The sequence below is a fragment of the Xenopus tropicalis genome, chromosome 8 (genome assembly GCF_000004195.4).
Source record: "Xenopus tropicalis strain Nigerian chromosome 8, UCB_Xtro_10.0, whole genome shotgun sequence".
NCBI lineage: Eukaryota > Metazoa > Chordata > Amphibia > Anura > Pipidae > Xenopus > Xenopus tropicalis.
The window spans coordinates 5766114-5785514 of NC_030684.2; the positions used below are offsets into that span (position 1 = coordinate 5766114).

Here is a 19401-nt window from a genome sequence, read left to right on the forward strand (position 1 = left end):
TTTCCAAATCCAAGCAACATCAGGAAAGTTCAATCTGCATCTTCAAAAATTTCCTCTGGACCTGAGCCAGGTCAGCAGTACCGTCCAGCAGGGGGCGCTGTTAATTGCTAATATCTTGACATCTAGAAAACCGAATGGAAGTAATGATGGAAATGATTTCTACTACCATTTCTGTAAGTCCCCAATATACAAGCAATACATTGGAATTAACACAATGCAGGATTTCCAAGCTTGAAAAGGAATAAATTTGCCCCCTAGAGGTGGCCATACATGCTAAGATTCGCTCACTTGGGGAGGTCACCAAGGCGAAATGATCTTCTCCCGATATCCCCACTTACAGGTGGGCAATATCAGGCTAATTTGGTCAAACGATCGAATTAGAACAGCGGGTATGGGCGCTCGCCGGTTCAAGAAGCCGATATGGTCCCCAATCTGATGGAAAATCAAACCCTGCCGATCGAGATCTGGTCGATTTCAGGCCAGATCTCAGTCGGGAAGGCCCATCGTTACTGCCCCTACACGGGCAGATAAGCCCAATATCGGCAGCTAGAATCTGGCCTGTGTATGGCCACCTTAACAGTACTATAACATGTGCCATGTATACAGCAGAAGAATTCAAAAACAACATTTATTTTTACAGGTTATTAATGTGTTTTTGTTTCAAAAATGTGGGGAGTGATGGTCGGGAATGTACAGGCCTTCATTTTAGAATATGGTTATTATCACTAGAAGTCACTAGGGCACGGCCTCCTCATCAAGTGGAAGATCTAGGCTCTTTTTTAATTTGCACAAGACATTAAGAACCGCCAACTCACTATCAGCCCTCAGTTCTTCATTAGTAGGCGGCACATATACAAGATCTGGTTCAACCGAAACCAAAATGGGCTCAGTCTCCGGCTTGTTACAAGTGTCTTCATGCTCTAGAACTTCCTTCTTCACATTTCCGCTCACTTTGCAGAAATTTAGGTTGGATAAGAGGCTGAAATCATTTGTTCCATGCTCTTCCATGGTTGCACCTTCAAAAAAACCATCAGGCCTCTTTTTGGGTCTTCTGGCATACAAATGACTTAGATATTCTCTAGTACTGATCATTTTATTCTTTAGTTCCTCAGGCAGGTTAAGTCTTAGATACTCTGGGCACAAGATGTGTGGAACGGTTAGCTCGCTGGAAGGAGGTGTTGCTTTGAGCGACACCTTGTGTCCTTCTTCAATGGGACCTTCGACCACTGACGTATTCATTGATATTGGAAATACTGTGTGGTAAGCTCTTTTGGAAGGCCTAAATGACAAGGCACTTTTCACGTCTTTTACTTCTTCACAGTTTGTAGGAGTTATATTATCACATAGTTTGCGTTTCTTGGAAGTTTTTGGATTTCGTCTCTGACGTTGGTCATTTTTCATTGGTAACATCACAGGATCCTGGGAGGGGCTATTATTAAGACCCACTACATTGCTTTTACAAGCTTTTCTGGTATTAAATGTGTCTTTTCTAATGTGGGATTTGTACGTAGTTTGCTCCATATCTATCCTGTCCTCTGGTTGGACATCTAGTAGACTCAACGAGTGCTCAGAAGAGCAGATGTCCATATTTTTTTGATCATCTTCCATATTCTTATCTGTTTGCTCATGGTTTGGTTTAAGTAGGTCGTCATTGAGCTTGGCAGTTTTAAATTCTGGAAGAGACTCCACCCTATGACAGTCTAGAACATCAGCTTCATAAATATTGATATTCTCGCCCCTGTTGGGGACACTGCTCTTTCCAAAACAGTTTTGAGCATCTGTAATTTCAGATTCGGGTCGTTGAGAGTAATCTGTATTTCCATCCCATCTGAAAACTTCCTGTATTGAATCTGAAGAAGAAATGTTGTGGGAACATCTCCTATTTGTAGTAATGCTAGAGTCTGAAAATGCAACTCTACTGAGTTTCAGGTTGCTGTCTGTTTTCAAGGCTAAATCTTCGTTGTTATCTACTGGGGGAGTGATCTTGGTATCAAGTTCTAGATTTTCTATTTGGCCAAGAGGTTCTGTATCTGTGTCTTGTTTACTTTGTGATTGCTCTGTGTCAGCTTTCAGTTCTAGGGACTCTACACTTGAACTCAAGTCATGACTACTGATCGTCGAGGAACATACCACTTGATTAGAAGGACTATCCCCAGCTTCTGGATGCGGGCCTACAAAAGAAGGTCCATCCATTGTTTTTGAAGGCAAGATATCAGTTACAGAATGGGTCACTGAGCTATAAGCAGAGGGAAAATTCATTGCTTTGAAACACAAGCCGTATGGTGAAAAACCAGTTGTTTCTGAGGACAAATCATGACGTGAAGAAACAGTTATTGCCTCTGGGTGAGAACCCACAGTAGAACCTCTAGTCATTGCTTTTAAACACAGATCCATTGACGGCATGATTTCTGACTGTCCACCTTGAGTTGAAGACCAGAGCATTGATGTTGAACACAAGGTAAGTGCTGCAGGAACAGTCGCTGCTTTGGAAAGCTTGGCCCTTGGAGTTGAACCAGCCGTTGAGTCTATAGGCAAGCCTACAGTTGAAGACCCAATTATTTCTTCTGAAGGAGATATTTTGGGACAAGTCATGACTTCTGAATGCAAAGTATCAACTGAACATTCACTTATAACTTTACAAATGTTGTTCTCAGTTGTGGCTATTGAACCCAAGTCTTTCATTGTGCTCTCAGCCGTGGATTCTGACTGGAGATCCTCAAATGACCTCTCACTTGGAACTTCAGAAGACAAAAGTTGAACGGTATTGTCAGTTACAGTTTGAATTGGATTCTGCTTTGAGGTCTCTAAACCCAAGTTATAATTTGTATTCTCAGTTAGGTCATATAATTTTTGAATGGGACCTTCACTTGTTCCTCGGGGAATGGTATCGCCCATGGTTACTTCAGAATGCAAGCTTTCATTTGATGTTGGTTCTAAACAGAAGCTTTGGGTGGAAGAATCAGCCAGGGCCTCAGCAGTTTCTGGGTCTGGTCGAGCAGTTTCTAACTCTGAAATCTGAGGAGCACGTGCAGCTTGTTGGTAAATGTTCAGATCGGGCAAGGTCACACATTTCTTCTTGGGGGACAAGGACGGCTGTAATTTAAGGCTGTTTTCACCATACGTGGAAGGTTGTGGAATTTGCTCTGTGGAATACAGGAAAATATTACTACAAAATAACTTTGTGTGTGTTACAACTATCATCTGCAGAAGTTTCCAGCCATTTTTGGGTAAAGGTCCTCCTATGAAGTCCAACAAATTGTTGGGTCCACTTAGCCAATGACAAGATCAGGGACCTAAAAACATAACCCTAAATAATGATTCATATCAAATTTCACTCTAATTGGCCTTCAGCCTACCGCCCCCTTCTACTGCTAGGGGGGCCAGCCACACAGTTTGGGGATCCCGGAAAGGATCCTGAAACCCCTGATTGACTGCGGGTTGATAGGTGACACGGTGGCCAAGGAGAGGGCATGTGAAATTTTGGGGAGTTTCAGAGTTTTCTTCCCACTAGTAGAGACACTAGAAGAGAGGTCTTCAGCCTACCGCCCCCCCCCCCCCCCCGTCTACCACTTAGAGTCCTAGGGGAGCCAGCCACACAGTTTGGAGATCCCAGAAAGGATCCTGAAACCCCTGATTGACTGCGGGTTGATAGGTGACACGGTGGCCATTGAGAGGTCATGTGAAATTTTGGGGAGTTTCAGTGTTTTCTTCCCACTAGAAGAGAATTGGCCTTCAGCCCACCGCCCCCTTCCACTGCTTAGAGCCCTAGGGGGGCCAGCCACACAGTTTGGGGATCCCAGAAAGGATCCTGAAACCCCCGATTGACTCCAGGTTGATAGGTGACACGGTGGCCAAGGAGAGGTCATGTGAAATTTTGGGGAGTTTCAGCATTTTTTTCCCACTAGAAGACAATTGGCCTTCAGCCCACCGCCCCCTTCCACTGCTTAGAGTTCTAAGGGGGCCAGTCACACATTTTGGGGATCCTGGAAAGGATCCTGAAACCCCCAATTGACTCCCGGTTGATAGGTGACACGATGGCCAAGGAGGGGGCATGCAGAAATTTTGGGGCGTTTCAGCGTTTTTTTCCCATTATAAGAGAACTGGCCTTCAGCCAGGGGAGCCAGCCACACAGTTTGGGGATCCCGGAAAGGATCCTGAAACCCCTTATTGACTGCAGGCTGATAGGTGACACAGTGGCCAAAGGAGAGGTCATGTGAAATTTTGGGGAGTTTCAGTGTTTTCTTCCCACTAAAAGAGATACGTTTCTGGTCAAAAAACTGAATTTTTTTAAAGTTACCGTGGGGTGGCCACCGGGGTACTATTTCCATGGAGGCGTCTGGGCATTCCTGAAATCCTTTCTTTGTGACAGTCTGACTAAGAGATTGACTTGAAGTCTTTCATTACCTTCAAGAAGCTCCTCGTCAGAAGGCGGAGCCAAGGCCGGCTCTTTGTCTGACGATTTGGCCTCTACATGTTTCTGCTGCTTCAAAACTCTTGCAGCTGTTGGACATGGTGTGAACTCATCACAACAATTTGTATGGTATTTCCAAAATCTCTCCCTTGCTGGTTGGTCATGCAACAAAGGAAAGGTCTTCTTCTTGCTTTTGATAAGGTCCGAATAACTTGATTTACCACCCAGATCAGTTTCATATCCACTGAGGTAACTAATGGGCTTGTTTTGGTTGGGTGTAAAGACATCACCAAGGTGGCACAAGGGTAGTGGAGATGATTTACTGCTTGGTTTGAAGTTGCCTTCTTCAGTACCAATCTTTGGCTGGAAGACGTCTTCATTTTCTGCTGAAGGCATGCATACCACTGAAAAAATACCATTTTCTAGTTGACTTTTAGGCATGGAACCATTGCGTCTAATGTATACTACCTCCTTTTTTGGTAAATAGTCCTTCTGGTAAGGGGCACTTCCATAATGTCCATTAAATTGTCTTCTTCTCAGATCTTCGTGGCTTGCTTGAGGTAGCATATTCGTATGAACGCCACCGGTGGACACTTCTGGCTCCCCGGAAGTCACACCAATGCTTTTTGGGGAATTGTTGGAGGGTAGGTCGTGGAAAGTGCTCCACGTTTTGCTTTTCTTAGTTAACGTCAAGTTCAGGTAAGGTTTCCACGTCAAGGTCATGGTCTGCTCTTGTTGACAGTGTTCAGTTTCTATGTATTTAACCATTCCTGATAGGAAAGAAAAGAAATATCTGGTTATAATACCAATACAAATAAAAAAATACTCTCAAAAGGACAATATATCCTACCAGTAGACCTACCAGTGTCCATGAAGCCCATATCATCAACAGACGGAGCATCTTGATCACGGGTTTCCTTCATACATAAGTTTTTGCTGCTTTCAGTCTCTGCCCTTGGCGTATCCAAGCCACTAATATCTGTAGGCATCTCCATGCTACACGGATGCCCAGCAAAGTGTTTATTGAGGACCTGGGGGTTCTTGAAATGGTGTAACTGACTGCCAGCTGGAAACAGACTTGGAGAACTTAAACATCTGGTAATTCCTTCCCCCCAGAGAGATCTACTGGTATTTAACTGAGGTCCTAAGTCAGAACGACCCCGGACTTTGGCGAGTTCGTCTTCATGTTGACTGAGGAGACACAAGGTCTTTCCACGTCGACACTCTGATGAACTTGCGCTCTCCTTCCTGATGCAGTACAGGCCAGAGTGGGAAATCACGGGGCCAACCAACAAGTCACTCTGTGTCTTTTCTGCTGAGCTCTGGCGTAGATTGCAATCTGTACGTGGCCTTTGCTCGTCTGTATTTCTCACTTTATTCTTCCAGCGATTGGCGAGGACCCGCACAATCACCCAGACAATCAGGCAGAGCAATACTCCACCTAGAGAAGAAGAGAAGGCAAGGAACATTAACACCCAATAAAAGCAAAAATTATAGAAAAAAGGCAAAAGTTAACAAAATTCAGAACCCCCCCCCCCCCAAAAAGAACAGGAATTTCTAATAGCCACAAACATTAACAATATTTGAATTCAAATTTTTTTGCGGTAAAACTCCCAATATTTGGATTATGGTTCAGAAACTCCAAGTTCGATATTTATGAAGTGCAAAACCCCCAAAAACTCTAAAGGTTTGGGAGATATCGTAGGTAAAATCAAGCCATATTTTCAATTTGAGATTTTTGAGTTTTTCGATTATTTTATTAAACTCACAAATTCGAGGTATTCGTTTTTTTTTCCAATGAGTTTTGCATTTTCGGATTTTTTAATAAATAAACATTCAAGTTTTTTTTAAAAAGCAAGTTTATATGAGTTAGAAAAAACACTTAAATTTACAAACTCGAAAATAATAAATTAATAAACGCTTGAATTCAAATTGTTTCCGAGATTCAAGTTTTTTTCGCAGTAAAACTCCCAATATTTGAATTTTGGTTCAGAACCTTGAACGTTTAATATTTATTAAGAGCAAAAACCCCAAAAACTCTCAAGGTTTGTGAGTTTGGTAGACGTCCTAGGCAAAACCAAGCCATATTTTCAATTTGAGATTTTTTGAGTTTTTCAATTATTTTGTTAAACTCACAAATTTGAGGTATTCATTTTTTTTTCCAATGAGTTTTTCATATTCGGATTTTTTTAAAAGCAAAAATTATAGAAAAAAGGCAAAAGTTAACAAAATTCAGAAAAAACCCCCCCAAAAAGAACAGGAATTTCTAATAGCCACAAACACAAATAAATTAAGGAGGCGATTTAACAACATTTGAATTCAAATTTTTTCCAAGATTCAATTTTTTTTGTGGTAAAACTCCCAATATTTGAGTTACGGTTCAAAAAACTTAAAGTTCGATATTTATTAAGTGCAAAAAAACCGTTTGGCAGTTTTTTCGATTATTTTTGAGTTTTTTGATTATTTTGTTAAACTCAAGGTATTTTTTTTCCAATGAGATTTTTATATTTGGATATATTTAATAAAAAGCAATTAAGTTTTTTTCAAATGCAAGTTTATTGGAATTAGAAAAAAACTCTCAAATTCACAAAGTCGGAATTTTTTTTAATAAAAATATTCATTATCTTGATGCAACTTTATGTTCATATTTAATGCTGTTTGGGTCAAAAACATTTAAACAAATTGGTGAATTTTTTTTATGGCAAAAAAAAAACCCCAAAACATTTTGTGAATAACGTTTATTTTGCTCAGCTAACATGATAGAAACAGATTTGAAATTATACTTGAAAAATACACTTGCAGAACAGTTTAACCCAATAAAAATTGCGCCAGGAGGTAATAAATTCCCTAAAAAAAAACCAAAAAAACAAACTGGGATCCATCAAATCTATAATATTTTTTTATTTGGATGTACTGTATACATAATCCTCCACAAATGATATTGGCAAATACAGGTATGGGATCCGTTATCTGGAAACCCGTTATCCAGAAAGTTCCAAATTTCGGGAAGACCATCTCCCGTAGACTCCATTGTAAGCAATTAATTATAATTTTTTTTAATGATTCCCTTTTCTCTGTAATAATAAAACAGTACCTGTACTTGATCCCAACTAAGATATAATTACCCCTTATTGGGGCAGAACAGCCCTATTGGGTTTATTTAATGGTTAAATGATTCCCTTTTCTCTGTAATAATAAAACAGTACCTGTACTTGATCCCAACTAAGATATAATTACCCCTTATTGGGGCAGAACAGCCCTATTGGGTTTATTTCATGGTTAAATGATTCCCTTTTCTCTGTAATAATAAAACAGTACCTGTACTTGATCCCAACTAAGATATAATTACCCCTTATTGGGGGCAGAACAGCCCTATTGGGTTTATTTAATGGTTAAATGATTCCCTTTTCACTGTAATAATAAAACAGTACCTGTACTTGATCCCAACTAAGATATAATTACCCCTTATTGGGGGCAGAACAGCCCTATTGGGTTTATTTAATGGTTAAATGATTCCCTTTTCTCTGTAATAATAAAACAGTACCTGTACTTGATCCCAACTAAGATATAATTACCCCTTATTGGGGACAGAACAGCCCTATTGGGTTTATTTAATGGTTAAATGATTCCCTTTTCTCTGTAATAATAAAACAGTACCTGTACTTGATCCCAACTAAGATATAATTACCCCTTATTGGGGCAGAACAGCCCTATTGGGTTTATTTCATGGTTAAATGATTCCCTTTTCTCTGTAATAATCAGAGAGGGGCTCATGTCCCCTCGTGCCATCCTACAACGTATATATATATATATATATATATATATATGGGGGGGGGGGAAGAAAAGCTTTTCCTACAGGGAACAAATGGACATAAGTCCATGTTATCTCAATATCTGACTTTGGATTGTCTTCTCCATAGTCTTTCCCTTATCCCAACCACTGTTATGTGAAAGGCCGAAAACCTCAAGAACTTATGACTTCCAGGTCATGGTATATCTAGTATAAGTAAATCTAGAGCAACTGGGCTTCCTGAGTAATCATTAAAAACGTTCCACTACTCATTGGAGCAGCTTCTTCAGTTCAACTGACTGGTACGGAAAGTCCTTGGCCCATAAACTCTTTCATACCTGTCAGTTGAACTGAAGAAGCTGCTCAGATGAGTAGTGGAACGTCTTCAGTGATTACTCAGGAAGCCCAGTTGTTCTAGATTTACTTTCTAGATGACTTTGAAGATTTTCATTCATCCAGGTCATGGTATATCTAATATAAGTAAATCTAGAGCAACTGGGCTTCCTGAGTAATCATTAAAGACGTTCCACTACTTATCCGAGCAGCTTCTTCAGTTCAATCGACTGGTACGAGAAGTCCTTGGCCCATAAACTCTTCTATACCAGTCAGTAGAACTGAAGAAGCTGCTCGGATGAGTAGTGGAACATCTTTAATGATTACTCAGGAAGCCCAATTGCTCTAGATTTACTTATGACTTTGAAGATTTTCATTCATCCACGTCATGGTATATCTAGTATAAGTAAATCTAGAGCAATTGGACTTTCCGAGTAAACACTGAAGACGTTCCACTACTCATCGGAGGAGCTTCTTCAGTTCAACTGACTGGTATGGAAGAGTTTATAGGCCAAGGACTTCCCGTACCAGTCAACTGAACTGAAGAAGCTGCTCGGATGAGTAGTGGAACGTCTTCAATGATTACTCAGGAAGCCCAGTTGCTCTAGATTTACTTATACTAGATATACCATAACCTGGATGAATGAAAATCTTCATAGTAATCAATAACCAAAACCTCAAGAACTTATGACTATCAAGATTTAAATTCATCCAGGTAAGTAAATCTAGAGCAACTGGGCTTCCTGAGTAATTACTGAAGACGTTCCACTACTCTTCTGAGCAGCTTCTTCAGTTCAACTGACTAGTATGGAAGAGCTTATGGGCCAAGGACTTCCCGTATCAGTCAACTGAACTGAAGAAGCTGCTCGGATGAGTAGTGGAACGTCTTCAATGATTACTCAGGAAGTCCAGTTGCTCTAGATTTACTGATACTAGATATACCATGACCTGGATGAATGAAATTCTTCATAGTTATAAGTTCTTGAGGTTTTTGGTTATTGATAAGTGATGGATACTGCAAGTCCAGTTGCTTTAGACTCTATGTTAACCAAAACTACCCTAGCCACCATGTTCAACTAGACACACCCGTTGTAAGTGGCATATGAAATCAAAAAATATGCCGCAACATAAAATCCTAGAACACTATTACCAAGAAATATAGAATTTATCATCAACGAATCAAGAAAACACAGATATACAGGTGTGGGCAGCTTGGTATTACATTGCCATAGGTGTCGAAGAACAAGGTAATTAATAGGATCAAAGGGAACACGCTGATTGAATTCTATAACGTATAAAAATAGGTTTAGCCGCGTGGGTTCTGTCCTTACTGCAAAGATTTACGGCACAGCAGAAATTGTTCAAGCGCTGGGATTTTTAATAGAATGGGCGTGGGAGGCCAAAGTCACATGGCGAACTAGACAATACACGGTGGAGGAGCAAGTCTAAACTTAGCTCCTATTGCTTTTTAAAGAATATTTTTCACAGAAATGGCCCAGAAATGTTCTTTATAAAGGGTAGACGCCCATAGTTTCCAAGTTTTCAGTGTATAGAGGCTTATGAGGTCCACTTGCTATGTTCCGGTAATTCTGACTTATATATTGTGTGCAAAATGACTATCCGTTCTTTCTAAGACATCGGAGAGGAACGATGGGGAAGCCTTTGCTGGTGGATCTGCCTCCATCGGTCTCTAGTCCACCGGCCGTGGTTCTCGACCACTTCATGCAACAGGTCGATAAAATTGTATTCGTTGTTTTCAAGTAACGTATCATCATCGGGGGTCACCCTTTGATCATTTTGCTCCACAGAGCCTCGACTGTTAAGTTCTCCCCTCCGCGATGCCGTCTCTGAAGATGCAACTTGGCTTTTTTGTCTGCCGCTATAGGGGCTTGGGCTTTGATAGACTTTTCTAGTCGATGACATGGGCTTGTACACCCCACCGGGACTTTTGGATTCCCCTTTTTTCTCTTTTGAAGGATAACCCGCTTGAGAAGATTTCCCATCTAATCTCGATTTCTCTTTAAGTTCTGCTTGTTCTGTTAGAATGTGGAACACGTCAAAACGATGACTATAACCTCCTTCTGGTCTGTAGTCCTGATTTTGATTATCGTTGGACTGTCTGTTTTCAGATGTTCTAGAAGTTGGTTTAGGAGAAAGATGGAGCGTCTTTAAGAAGGTCTCGTAAGAAGAGTCTGTATCTTGCTCAGACTGCACTCTCTCTTTTGGCCAAGTGTAGGTCCGTCTCAAAGGACGCAGCTTTAGATGATTCTCCTTTTGAGAAACAACTTGGTTGGTAGAACTGATCACAACTGGTTCTTCGGCATTTGTGTTGACGCTTAAATATACCAGAGGACCCAGGCTGTCCAAATTAGAATCCGGCAGTGGCAAGTTACACGAAGCCTCCGTTGAAAGAACTGCTGTTGCCCACTTAGGAGAACCAGTATCAAGTTGTGAATAGAAAGTGGGGCAAAGATCTTGAGCCATTTCTGCTGCCATTGTCATAGGGCCACCACCTGATAAACTCTTACCCTGATCAATTTCTAAGCTATTGTAATAGCACAGCTCCATGTTGCGACTGTCAAGGTTACCCAGAAGGAAGGAAACCGTCTTGTCTGAAATGTCTTGTTTTTGGCAACTCTCCTGTTTTCCGTCCTTTCTAGTTTTTGGCTGGAAGAAATCGGATTTCAGTAGGATGGCAGATGCAGATTTCGACCGACCCATTTTAAGCGCATTATGGGTTCTAGAGTGGTCTTTGGCATAGTCCTTGTGAGTTCTAGAGTGGTCTTTGGCATAGTCCTTGTGAAACAACACACCCTTCAAGGAGATCTTTCCACCCATCATTGTCCACCGTCCTGTATCACTAGCGGTCCTTGAGTCCGTCCCTTCTCCGTTTGGCTGCACTTGTTTGTTCTCTTGTTTCTTCTTCCAGATAAGGAAAAGCAGCAAAGGGAACAAAATTATCACTGCAACAAAATAGACAACAATGCGGGTGTTTTTGAAATGCAAATTACATCGACGCATCATACAGTTCATTGCATGGTGTTGGTGCAGACCATTGGCTAACTGCCACATAACAGTATCCTGATATAGTGAAACCAGGGCTACGGGGTAATTTTTTATGAAAAAATACATCCAAGGAGAAAGATGAGAAATGGATGAGGTAGAGAACATAACCAAAAAATTCAGTTGTTCCCAAACTATTGGCTGTCCCACCGATGGGGGCCTGGAGCAGTGGCACGGTGGCCTAGCCTAAAGGGCTAATGACCTAAGGGGGCACTAATGAAAGGCTAGACCTCTGTTTTCATGGAATTTTCTCTGTAGGGGGGCAAATATACAGTAGTTTCCAGACTTACCAAGTATCACCAGCAACACTGTTCCAATTATCGGCTGCGCCCCTGTCGTTGCGGGTATCTCTGTATTGGTCGATGAGCAGTTGGTAAACGGTACGTTCCAAATGGACGTTCCATTTAGGGGGGGCGGAGAGCGGCAGATGACATTCTCAGGATCCTTGAGGCGGGAACTATTTCTTAGCTCTAGAACAAAAAAACAAAAAAAATCACCAATGGGGTTATGTAAAAAAAGGAACTAAATTTGCCCAGGAGTAGTAACCAATCAGCAGGTAGCATCTACTGGTCACCTATCTTGCTGAAGCAGTAGGTGGGGCTAGAACACCATGATGGCAGCTTACAGGGGGAGGAGCAGGGAATCTCTAACTGAAGCAGTGGGTGGGACTAGAACACCATGAGGGCAGCTTACAGGAGGAGGAGCAGGGAATCCCTAACTGAAGCAGTGGGTGGGACTAGAACGCCATGATGGCAGCTTACAGGGGGAGGAGCAGGGAATCTCTTACTGAAGTAGTGGGTGGGACTAGAACACCATGATGGCAGCTTATAGGAGGAGGGGCAGGGAATCTCTTACTGAAGCAGTGGGTGGGGCTAGAACACCATGATGGCATCTTACAGGAGGAGGAGCAGAGATTTTGTAACTCAAGAGTGGGTGGGACTAGAAGACCCTGATGGAAGCTTACATGGGCGGGGCAGGGATTCTGTAACTCAAGAGTGGGTGGGACTAGAACACCATGATGGCAGCTTACAGGGGGAGGAGCATGGTAATTACCTTGTAAAAAAACAGCAAAATCCTTAAGGGGACAGGAGCAGTTCCAGGGGTTATTTCCCAGTTTAAAGGAGGCGTTCTGTAATGGACTCAGTACATCCCCGGACAGGAAGGAAATCCGATTATTGGACAAATCGAGGGCGGTGAGCTTGGCCAGGCCGCTGAAACTGCCACGTCCGATTTTACGAATTCTGTTAGCGGAAAAATCTAGAATCTTTAGGGAGGACAACGTGGCCAACATCTCCGGGCGAATCTCCTCGACGCTGTTATTGGTCACGTTCAGGCTTTCCAGAGGGACCGACTCGTAGAACCAATCAGGGGACACGGCCTTCAGGAAGTTGCCGGACAGGGCAAAACTGCTTAATCTTTCGAAAACGCGGAAGGCGCCTGGTTGGACGCTTTCTATCCCGTTCAAGGGCAAGTTAAGCCTTTGCACGGACTTCAGGTTGGGGTTCGTGAAGAGGGAGGCGGTGATTTCCTTGGCGGTTTTTATAAAAAGGAGCGACGTGATGTTTGCGGGATAATCTGCATCTAAAAAAGAAAATGGAGTCATGGAGCTCATTTACATGCGCAGACCGTAACCAATAGGAGCAATGGTATTTAATATCACCTTTAGGGATGCTGAGGCAGACGTAGGTTTCTTCGTGGATGCACTCGCCCGCTGAACTCGCCCAGCTCACTGCCCCACAAAGGGTCATCAGTCCCAGTAACACTGAAAGTACATTTATAGTAAATATTACAGATTCAGCCTCTCCCCAACCTAAAACCATTTATTTGTAAACATTCCATAGGGTTGAGTTAACTTTTTGTAGGATGTAGACATTGATATTCTGAGAAAAATTGCAATTGGTCTTCATTTTTTGTAGTTTTTCTTCAATTATTTGTTCAGCGGAAATTTCAGCTGTTCTCTGGTTACTAGGCTCCAAATTACCTTAGCAACCAGGGACTTACTAAGGTAGAGTTGCAATGAGAGATGGGAATAGGAATAGGAGAGGGACTGCATCATTTTGTATGTTTTTTTTTTTTTTTAGCTATTTAACTCTCCAGTTTGCTATTTCAGCAGCTATATGGTTGCTGTGGTCTTATTTACCCTAGCAACAGGCAGGGATTTTAACAAGAAACAGTTTTATTGTTATTGTTAGTTTTTATTACTTATCTTTCTATGCAGCTCCTCCCCTATTCATATACCATTCTCTCATCCAAACTGCTCCCTGGTTGCTAAGGTAATTTGAGCCCTAGCAACAGGATAACTGACCCCGGCAGCCAAAACCTATTGCTCTGTGAGGCTCCAGTTTTATTGTTATTGTTACTTTTTATTCCTTATCTTTCTATGCAGCCCCTCCCCTATTCATATTCCCGTCTCTCATTTAAAGCACTGCCTGGTTGCTAGGGTAAATACTACCCCCTAGCAACCAGATAAAATACCAAATGGAGAGCTGCTGAACAAAAAGCTAAATAAAAAAACTATAAAACAAAACTGCACATTGTCTCAGGATCTTTCTATTTCTATTCTTTATTCATATAATCCAATCTCTCTTCCAAACCACTGCCTGGTTGCTAGAGTAAATACTACCCCCTAGCAACCAGATAAAATACCCAATGGAGAGCTGCTGAACAATAAACTAAATAAAAAAACCATAAAACAAATGAAGACCAATTGCAAATTGTCTCAGGATCTTTCTATTTCTATTCTTTATTCATATTCCTGTCTCTCTTCCAAACCACTGCCTGGTTGCTAGGTTAAACTGGACCCCTAGCAACCAGATAGCTGCTTAAATTCCTAAGTGGAGAGCTGCTGAACAAAAAAGTAAATCATTCGGAAACCTTGATTAATACAAAATGAAGACCAATTGCAAATGGTCTCAGAACAGCCCTCTCTACATTACACTAAAAGTTCAAGGGGAAGTTCACCGTTAAATTAACTCAGAGTAATGTAGCCATTGATATTTTGGTCTTCATTTTTTATTTTGTATGTTTTTTTTTAGCTATTTAGCTTTTTGTTCAGCAGCTCTCCATTTGGTATTTTGACAGTTATCTGGTTGCTAGGGGGTATTATTTACCCTAGCAACCAGGCAGGCAAACAAGATTTTTTAAATAGAAAGATAAGTAATAAAAAGTAACAGTAACAACAACATTGTAGCCTCACAGAGCAATAGTTTATAGGCTGCTGGGGTCAGTGACCCCCCAAATGGGGGTCACTGACCCCGGCAGCCAAACCCTATTGCTCTGTGAGGCTCCAGTTTTATTGTTACTTTTTATTCCTTATCTTTCTATTCAGCCCCTCCCCTATTCATATACCAGCCTCTCATTCAAACCACTTCGTGGTTGCTAAGGTAATTTAAGCCCTAGCAACAGGATAACTGACCCCGGCGGCCAAAACCTATTGCTCTGTGAGGCTCCAGTTTTATTGTTATTGTTACTTTTTATTCCTTATCTTTCTATTCAGCCCCTCCCCTATTCATATACCAGTCTCTCATTCAAACCACTTTGTGGTTGCTAAGGTAATTTGAGCCCTAGCAACAGGATAACTGACCCCGGCGGCCAAACCCTATTGCTCTGTGAGGCTCCAGTTTTATTGTTATTGTTACTTTTTATTCCTTCTCTTTCTATTCAACCCCTCTCCTATTCATATTCTCATCTCTCTATTAAACCACTGCCTGGTTGCTAGGGTAAACAATACCCCCTAGCAACCAGATAACTGCCAAAGTACCAAATGGAGAGCTGCTGAACAAAAAGCTAAATAAAAAAACCATTAAAAAAAATGAAGACCAATTGCAAATGATCTCAGGATATCAATGTCTACATCATACTAAAAGCTAATTTAAAGGTGAACTAACCCTGTCATTTTATATTTATTTAGTTTTTACATAACAAACTTTTTGTGGTTTTTTTTTTTTTCATTTTCATTCATTTTTACTGGATTTAATTACATTTTTGGATTCGTGGTTTTTCGTGGAAATGAGTTTAGTCGTGATCCAAAACCAAGAAAACCGGAATGTCGATACGTCTGTCCCTAAGTATTTTAGAAAAAGAACATATAAAACATTTCCAGCCATGGATTTTGACCATTAAATTGACCAAATTTCCTATTTTTGAAATGAAAATATCAGATTGGGGGAGTTTTCCCCGTACTTACGGTTTCTCATCCTGGCTCGGCTGCTCAGTTTCTCTAATGGGGAGATAACGATGGTGAAATCGTTAGCAGGTTTGGGACGACCCGTTTGTGGTTTCCACGGTTACCATCAATAGACGTTCGCCCCGTGCTTGGCCAGTAGTGCGTTGCACGAGTGCCTGTTTGTTAGTAGGAAATATTAACTAGTAAGGGAGAAAAAAAAACATTATATTATCATAGTCCAGAAACAAGTGGAAGGGCAAGAAGCCGATTGGACGCTTGGGGCCCTACGGTAATAGATAAAAATTCCCCTTTTACGGCGTCCGGACATGTGACAGGGATCCAAAATGTATGGCGGTTACACAGACGCCCTTTGGTATCCCTTGGGTTTGCTGAAAAGTTATTCTTCTTATGGATTAAAGGGGAAGTTCACATTAAAGTTTTTTGGGTTTTTTTGGCTTGTGGTTGGAATTGAACCTGTGAGTTGGTTGCTGGGGTTCCGCCGACCATTGCCAAACAGTCAGGAAATTTGAGTTTTGTTATGGTTACTTTTTTTTAAATTAGTTTTTCTATTCAGCCCCTTTCCTATTCATATCTGTCTCATCCAAACTGCCCCTGGTTGCTAAGGTAACTGGGACCCTAGCAACCAAATAGCTGCTGAAACTCGAAACTTGGAGAGCTGCTGAACAAAAAATTACTTTTTCAAGTAAAAGAAAATGAAGACCAATTGCAAACTGTCTCAGAAGATCAAACAACTGTACTCTCACAAGGGGTTGTTGAACTTTGAGTTAACTGTTAGTAGGCTGTAGAGAGTGATATTCTAAGACAGTTTGCAATTGGTCTTCATTTTTTGTTATTTGTGGTTTTTTTTTTTTTAAAGTTCATTTTTTGTTCGGCAGTTTGGAGTTTCAGCAGCTATTTGGTTGCTAAGGTCCAAGTTACCTTAGCAACCAGGGAGCAGTTTGAATGAGAGGCGGGTATATGAATAGGGGAGGGGCTGAATAGAAAGATAAGGAATAAAAAGTAACAATAAAACTGGAGCCTCACAGAGCAATAGGGTTTGGCTGCCGGGGTCAGTTATCTTGTTGCTAGGGCTCCAATTACCTTAGCAACCAGGGAGTGGTTTGAATGAGAGGCAGGTATATGAATAGGGGAGGGGCTGAATAGAAAGATAAGGAATAAAAAGTAACAATAACAATAAAACTGGAGCCTCACAGAGCAATAGGGTTTGGCTGCCGGGGTCAGTTATCTTGTTGCTAGGGCTCCAATTACCTTAGCAACCAGGGAGTGGTTTGAATGAGAGGCGGGTATATGAATAGGGGAGGGGCTGAATAGAAAGATAAGGAATAAAAAGTAACAATAACAATAAAACTGGAGCCTCACAGAGCAATAGGTTTTTGCTGCCGGGGTCAGTTATCTTGTTGCTAGGGCTCCAATTACCTTAGCAACCAGGGAGTGGTTTGGATGAGAGGCGGGTATATGAATAGGGGAGGGGCTGAATAGAAAGATAAGGAATAAAAAGTAACAATAACAATAAAACTGGAGCCTCACAGAGCAATAGGGTTTGGCTGCCGGGGTCAGTTATCTTGTTGCTAGGGCTCCAATTACCTTAGCAACCAGGGAGTGGTTTGAATGAGAGGCGGGTATATGAATAGGGGAGGGGCTGAATAGAAAGATAAGGAATAAAAAGTAACAATAACAATAAAACTGGAGCCTCACAGAGCAATAGGGTTTGGCTGCCGGGGTCAGTGACCCCAGGGTCGGACTGCAGGGTCCACCGGGGCTTCTGCCTCAGGGGCTCCTGCACCACCCAATAGCCCCTGCAGAGGCCGCCAACACCCTCCGTCCCCTTCCCCCAAGTGCTCCTAAAAGAAACTTATCTGCGGCGCATTGGGGCAGGGAGAAGGCAGATTGCAGGAGTGCCCCGGGGGTGGGGGGGATCGGATCTGGGACACTGGGGCCCACCGGGTTTTTTCCCCGCTACCCCGACGGCCCAGTCCGACGCTGAGAGACCCCCATTTGAAAGCTGCAGAGAGTCAGAAGAAGAAGGCAAATAATTCAAAAACTATAAGAAATAAATAATGAAGACCAATTGAAAAGTTGCTTAGGCCATTCTATGACCTACATTTAACAGTTCATCAGGGTGATTTGGAATAGATTTCCCTTTATAATGAAATGGATAAGTGTCACCAACCAACGCAGAGTTAATGGATTTGGCATTACAGGCACGAGAGCTTGCTCGAACTTGCCCTTTAATTTGCTCTGGTCTCTCAAACATTCCGCTTTCCAAGGCTCAGCTACATTCACTGAGGCATGTCAGCAACTCACCAGGAGACTCCTCCAGTTACATGGGAGTAGGAGAAACAATAGGTTAGCTGAAAGCAGTTCTAATGTGTAGCGCTGGCTGAAAGCTCAGACTCAGGCACACTTTACTGCTGCGCTGCAAGTTGGAGTGATATCCCCCCCCCCTCACCCCCAGCAGCCGATCAGCAGAACAATGGGAAGGGAGCAAGATAGCAGCTCCCAGTAGGTATCAGAATAGCACTCAATAGTAAGAAATCCAAGTCCGGCTTGGGACTCCTCCTTCAGTTACATGGGAGTAGGAGAAACAATAGGTTAGCTGAAAGCAGTTCTAATGAGTAGCGCTGGCTGAAAGCTCAGACTCAGGCACACTTTACTGCTGCGCTGCAAGTTGGAGTGATATCCCCCCCCTCACCCCCAGCAGCCGATCAGCAGAACAATGGGAAGGGAGCAAGATAGCAGCTCCCAGTAGGTATCAGAATAGCACTCAATAGTAAGAAATCCAAGTCCGGCTTGGGACTCCTCCAGTTACATGGGAGTAGGAGAAACAATAGGTTAGCTGAAAGCAGTTCTAATGTGTAGCGCTGGCTGAAAGCTCAGACTCAGGCACACTTTACTGCTGCGCTGCAAGTTGGAGTGATATCCCCCCCCCTCACCCCCAGCAGCCAATCAGCAGAACAATGGGAAGGGAGCAAGATAGCAGCTCCCAGTAGGTATCAGAATAGCACTCAATAGTAAGAAATCCAAGTCCGGCTTGGGACTCCTCCAGTTACATGGGAGTAGGAGAAACAATAGGTTAGCTGAAAGCAGTTCTAATGTGTAGCGCTGGCTGAAAGCTCAGACTCAGGCACAAGGCACTGAGATGGCGCCTACACACCAATATTACAGCTACAAATACATTTGTTGGTTCAAGAATAAAAGGTTAAATGGCAGAGGGAATTATTTGCTGTGTAACAGTGTCATTTAGAAATGAAAATTACCCCATAAATATTATGGATCTCTGAGGGAACGCACAGCTGCATTATTTCCCGTCAGGGGATCTCTGAGGGAACACACAGCTGCATTATTTCCTGTCAGGGGATCTCTGAGGGAACACACAGCTGCATTATTTCCCGTCAGGGGATCTCTGAGGGAACACACAGCTGCATTATTTCCCGTCAGGGGATCTCTGAGGGAACACACAGCTGCATTATTTCCCGTCAGGGGATCTCTGAGGGAACACACAGCTGCATTATTTCCTGTCAGGGGATCTCTGAGGGAACGCACAGCTGCATTATTTCCTGTCAGGGGATCTCTGAGGGAACACACAGCTGCATTATTTCCTGTCAGGGGATCTCTGAG

The 19401-nt window shown here is 42.3% G+C and overlaps 1 protein-coding gene across 1 annotated transcript; it reads right to left on the reverse strand.

The window, feature by feature from the left end:
• Nucleotides 1–614: 614 nt before the first annotated feature.
• Nucleotides 615–16396, reverse strand: LOC100493904. The gene is made up of 7 exons (XM_018090257.2): nucleotides 15784–16396; nucleotides 13258–13359; nucleotides 12651–13178; nucleotides 11888–12067; nucleotides 5274–5852; nucleotides 4405–5181; nucleotides 615–3143 (listed from the first exon to the last, which is right to left on the reverse strand). Exons 1-7 carry the CDS (start codon nucleotides 15791–15793, stop codon nucleotides 736–738), a joined length of 4584 nt encoding a protein of 1527 aa, XP_017945746.2. The 5' UTR covers nucleotides 15794–16396; the 3' UTR covers nucleotides 615–735.
• Between the last annotated feature and the right edge of the window lie 3005 nt (nucleotides 16397–19401).

Bases quoted from the DNA above. Each gene is read 5' to 3' on its own strand.
- LOC100493904 (XM_018090257.2), bottom strand. The intron at 5,853-11,887 runs GTAAGTCTGGAA...CTTCTTCTCTAG, and splicing joins AGTGTTGCTGGTGATACTTG to GTGGAGTATTGCTCTGCCTG. The intron at 5,182-5,273 runs GTAGGTCTACTG...CTTTCCTATCAG, and splicing joins TATGGGCTTCATGGACACTG to GAATGGTTAAATACATAGAA.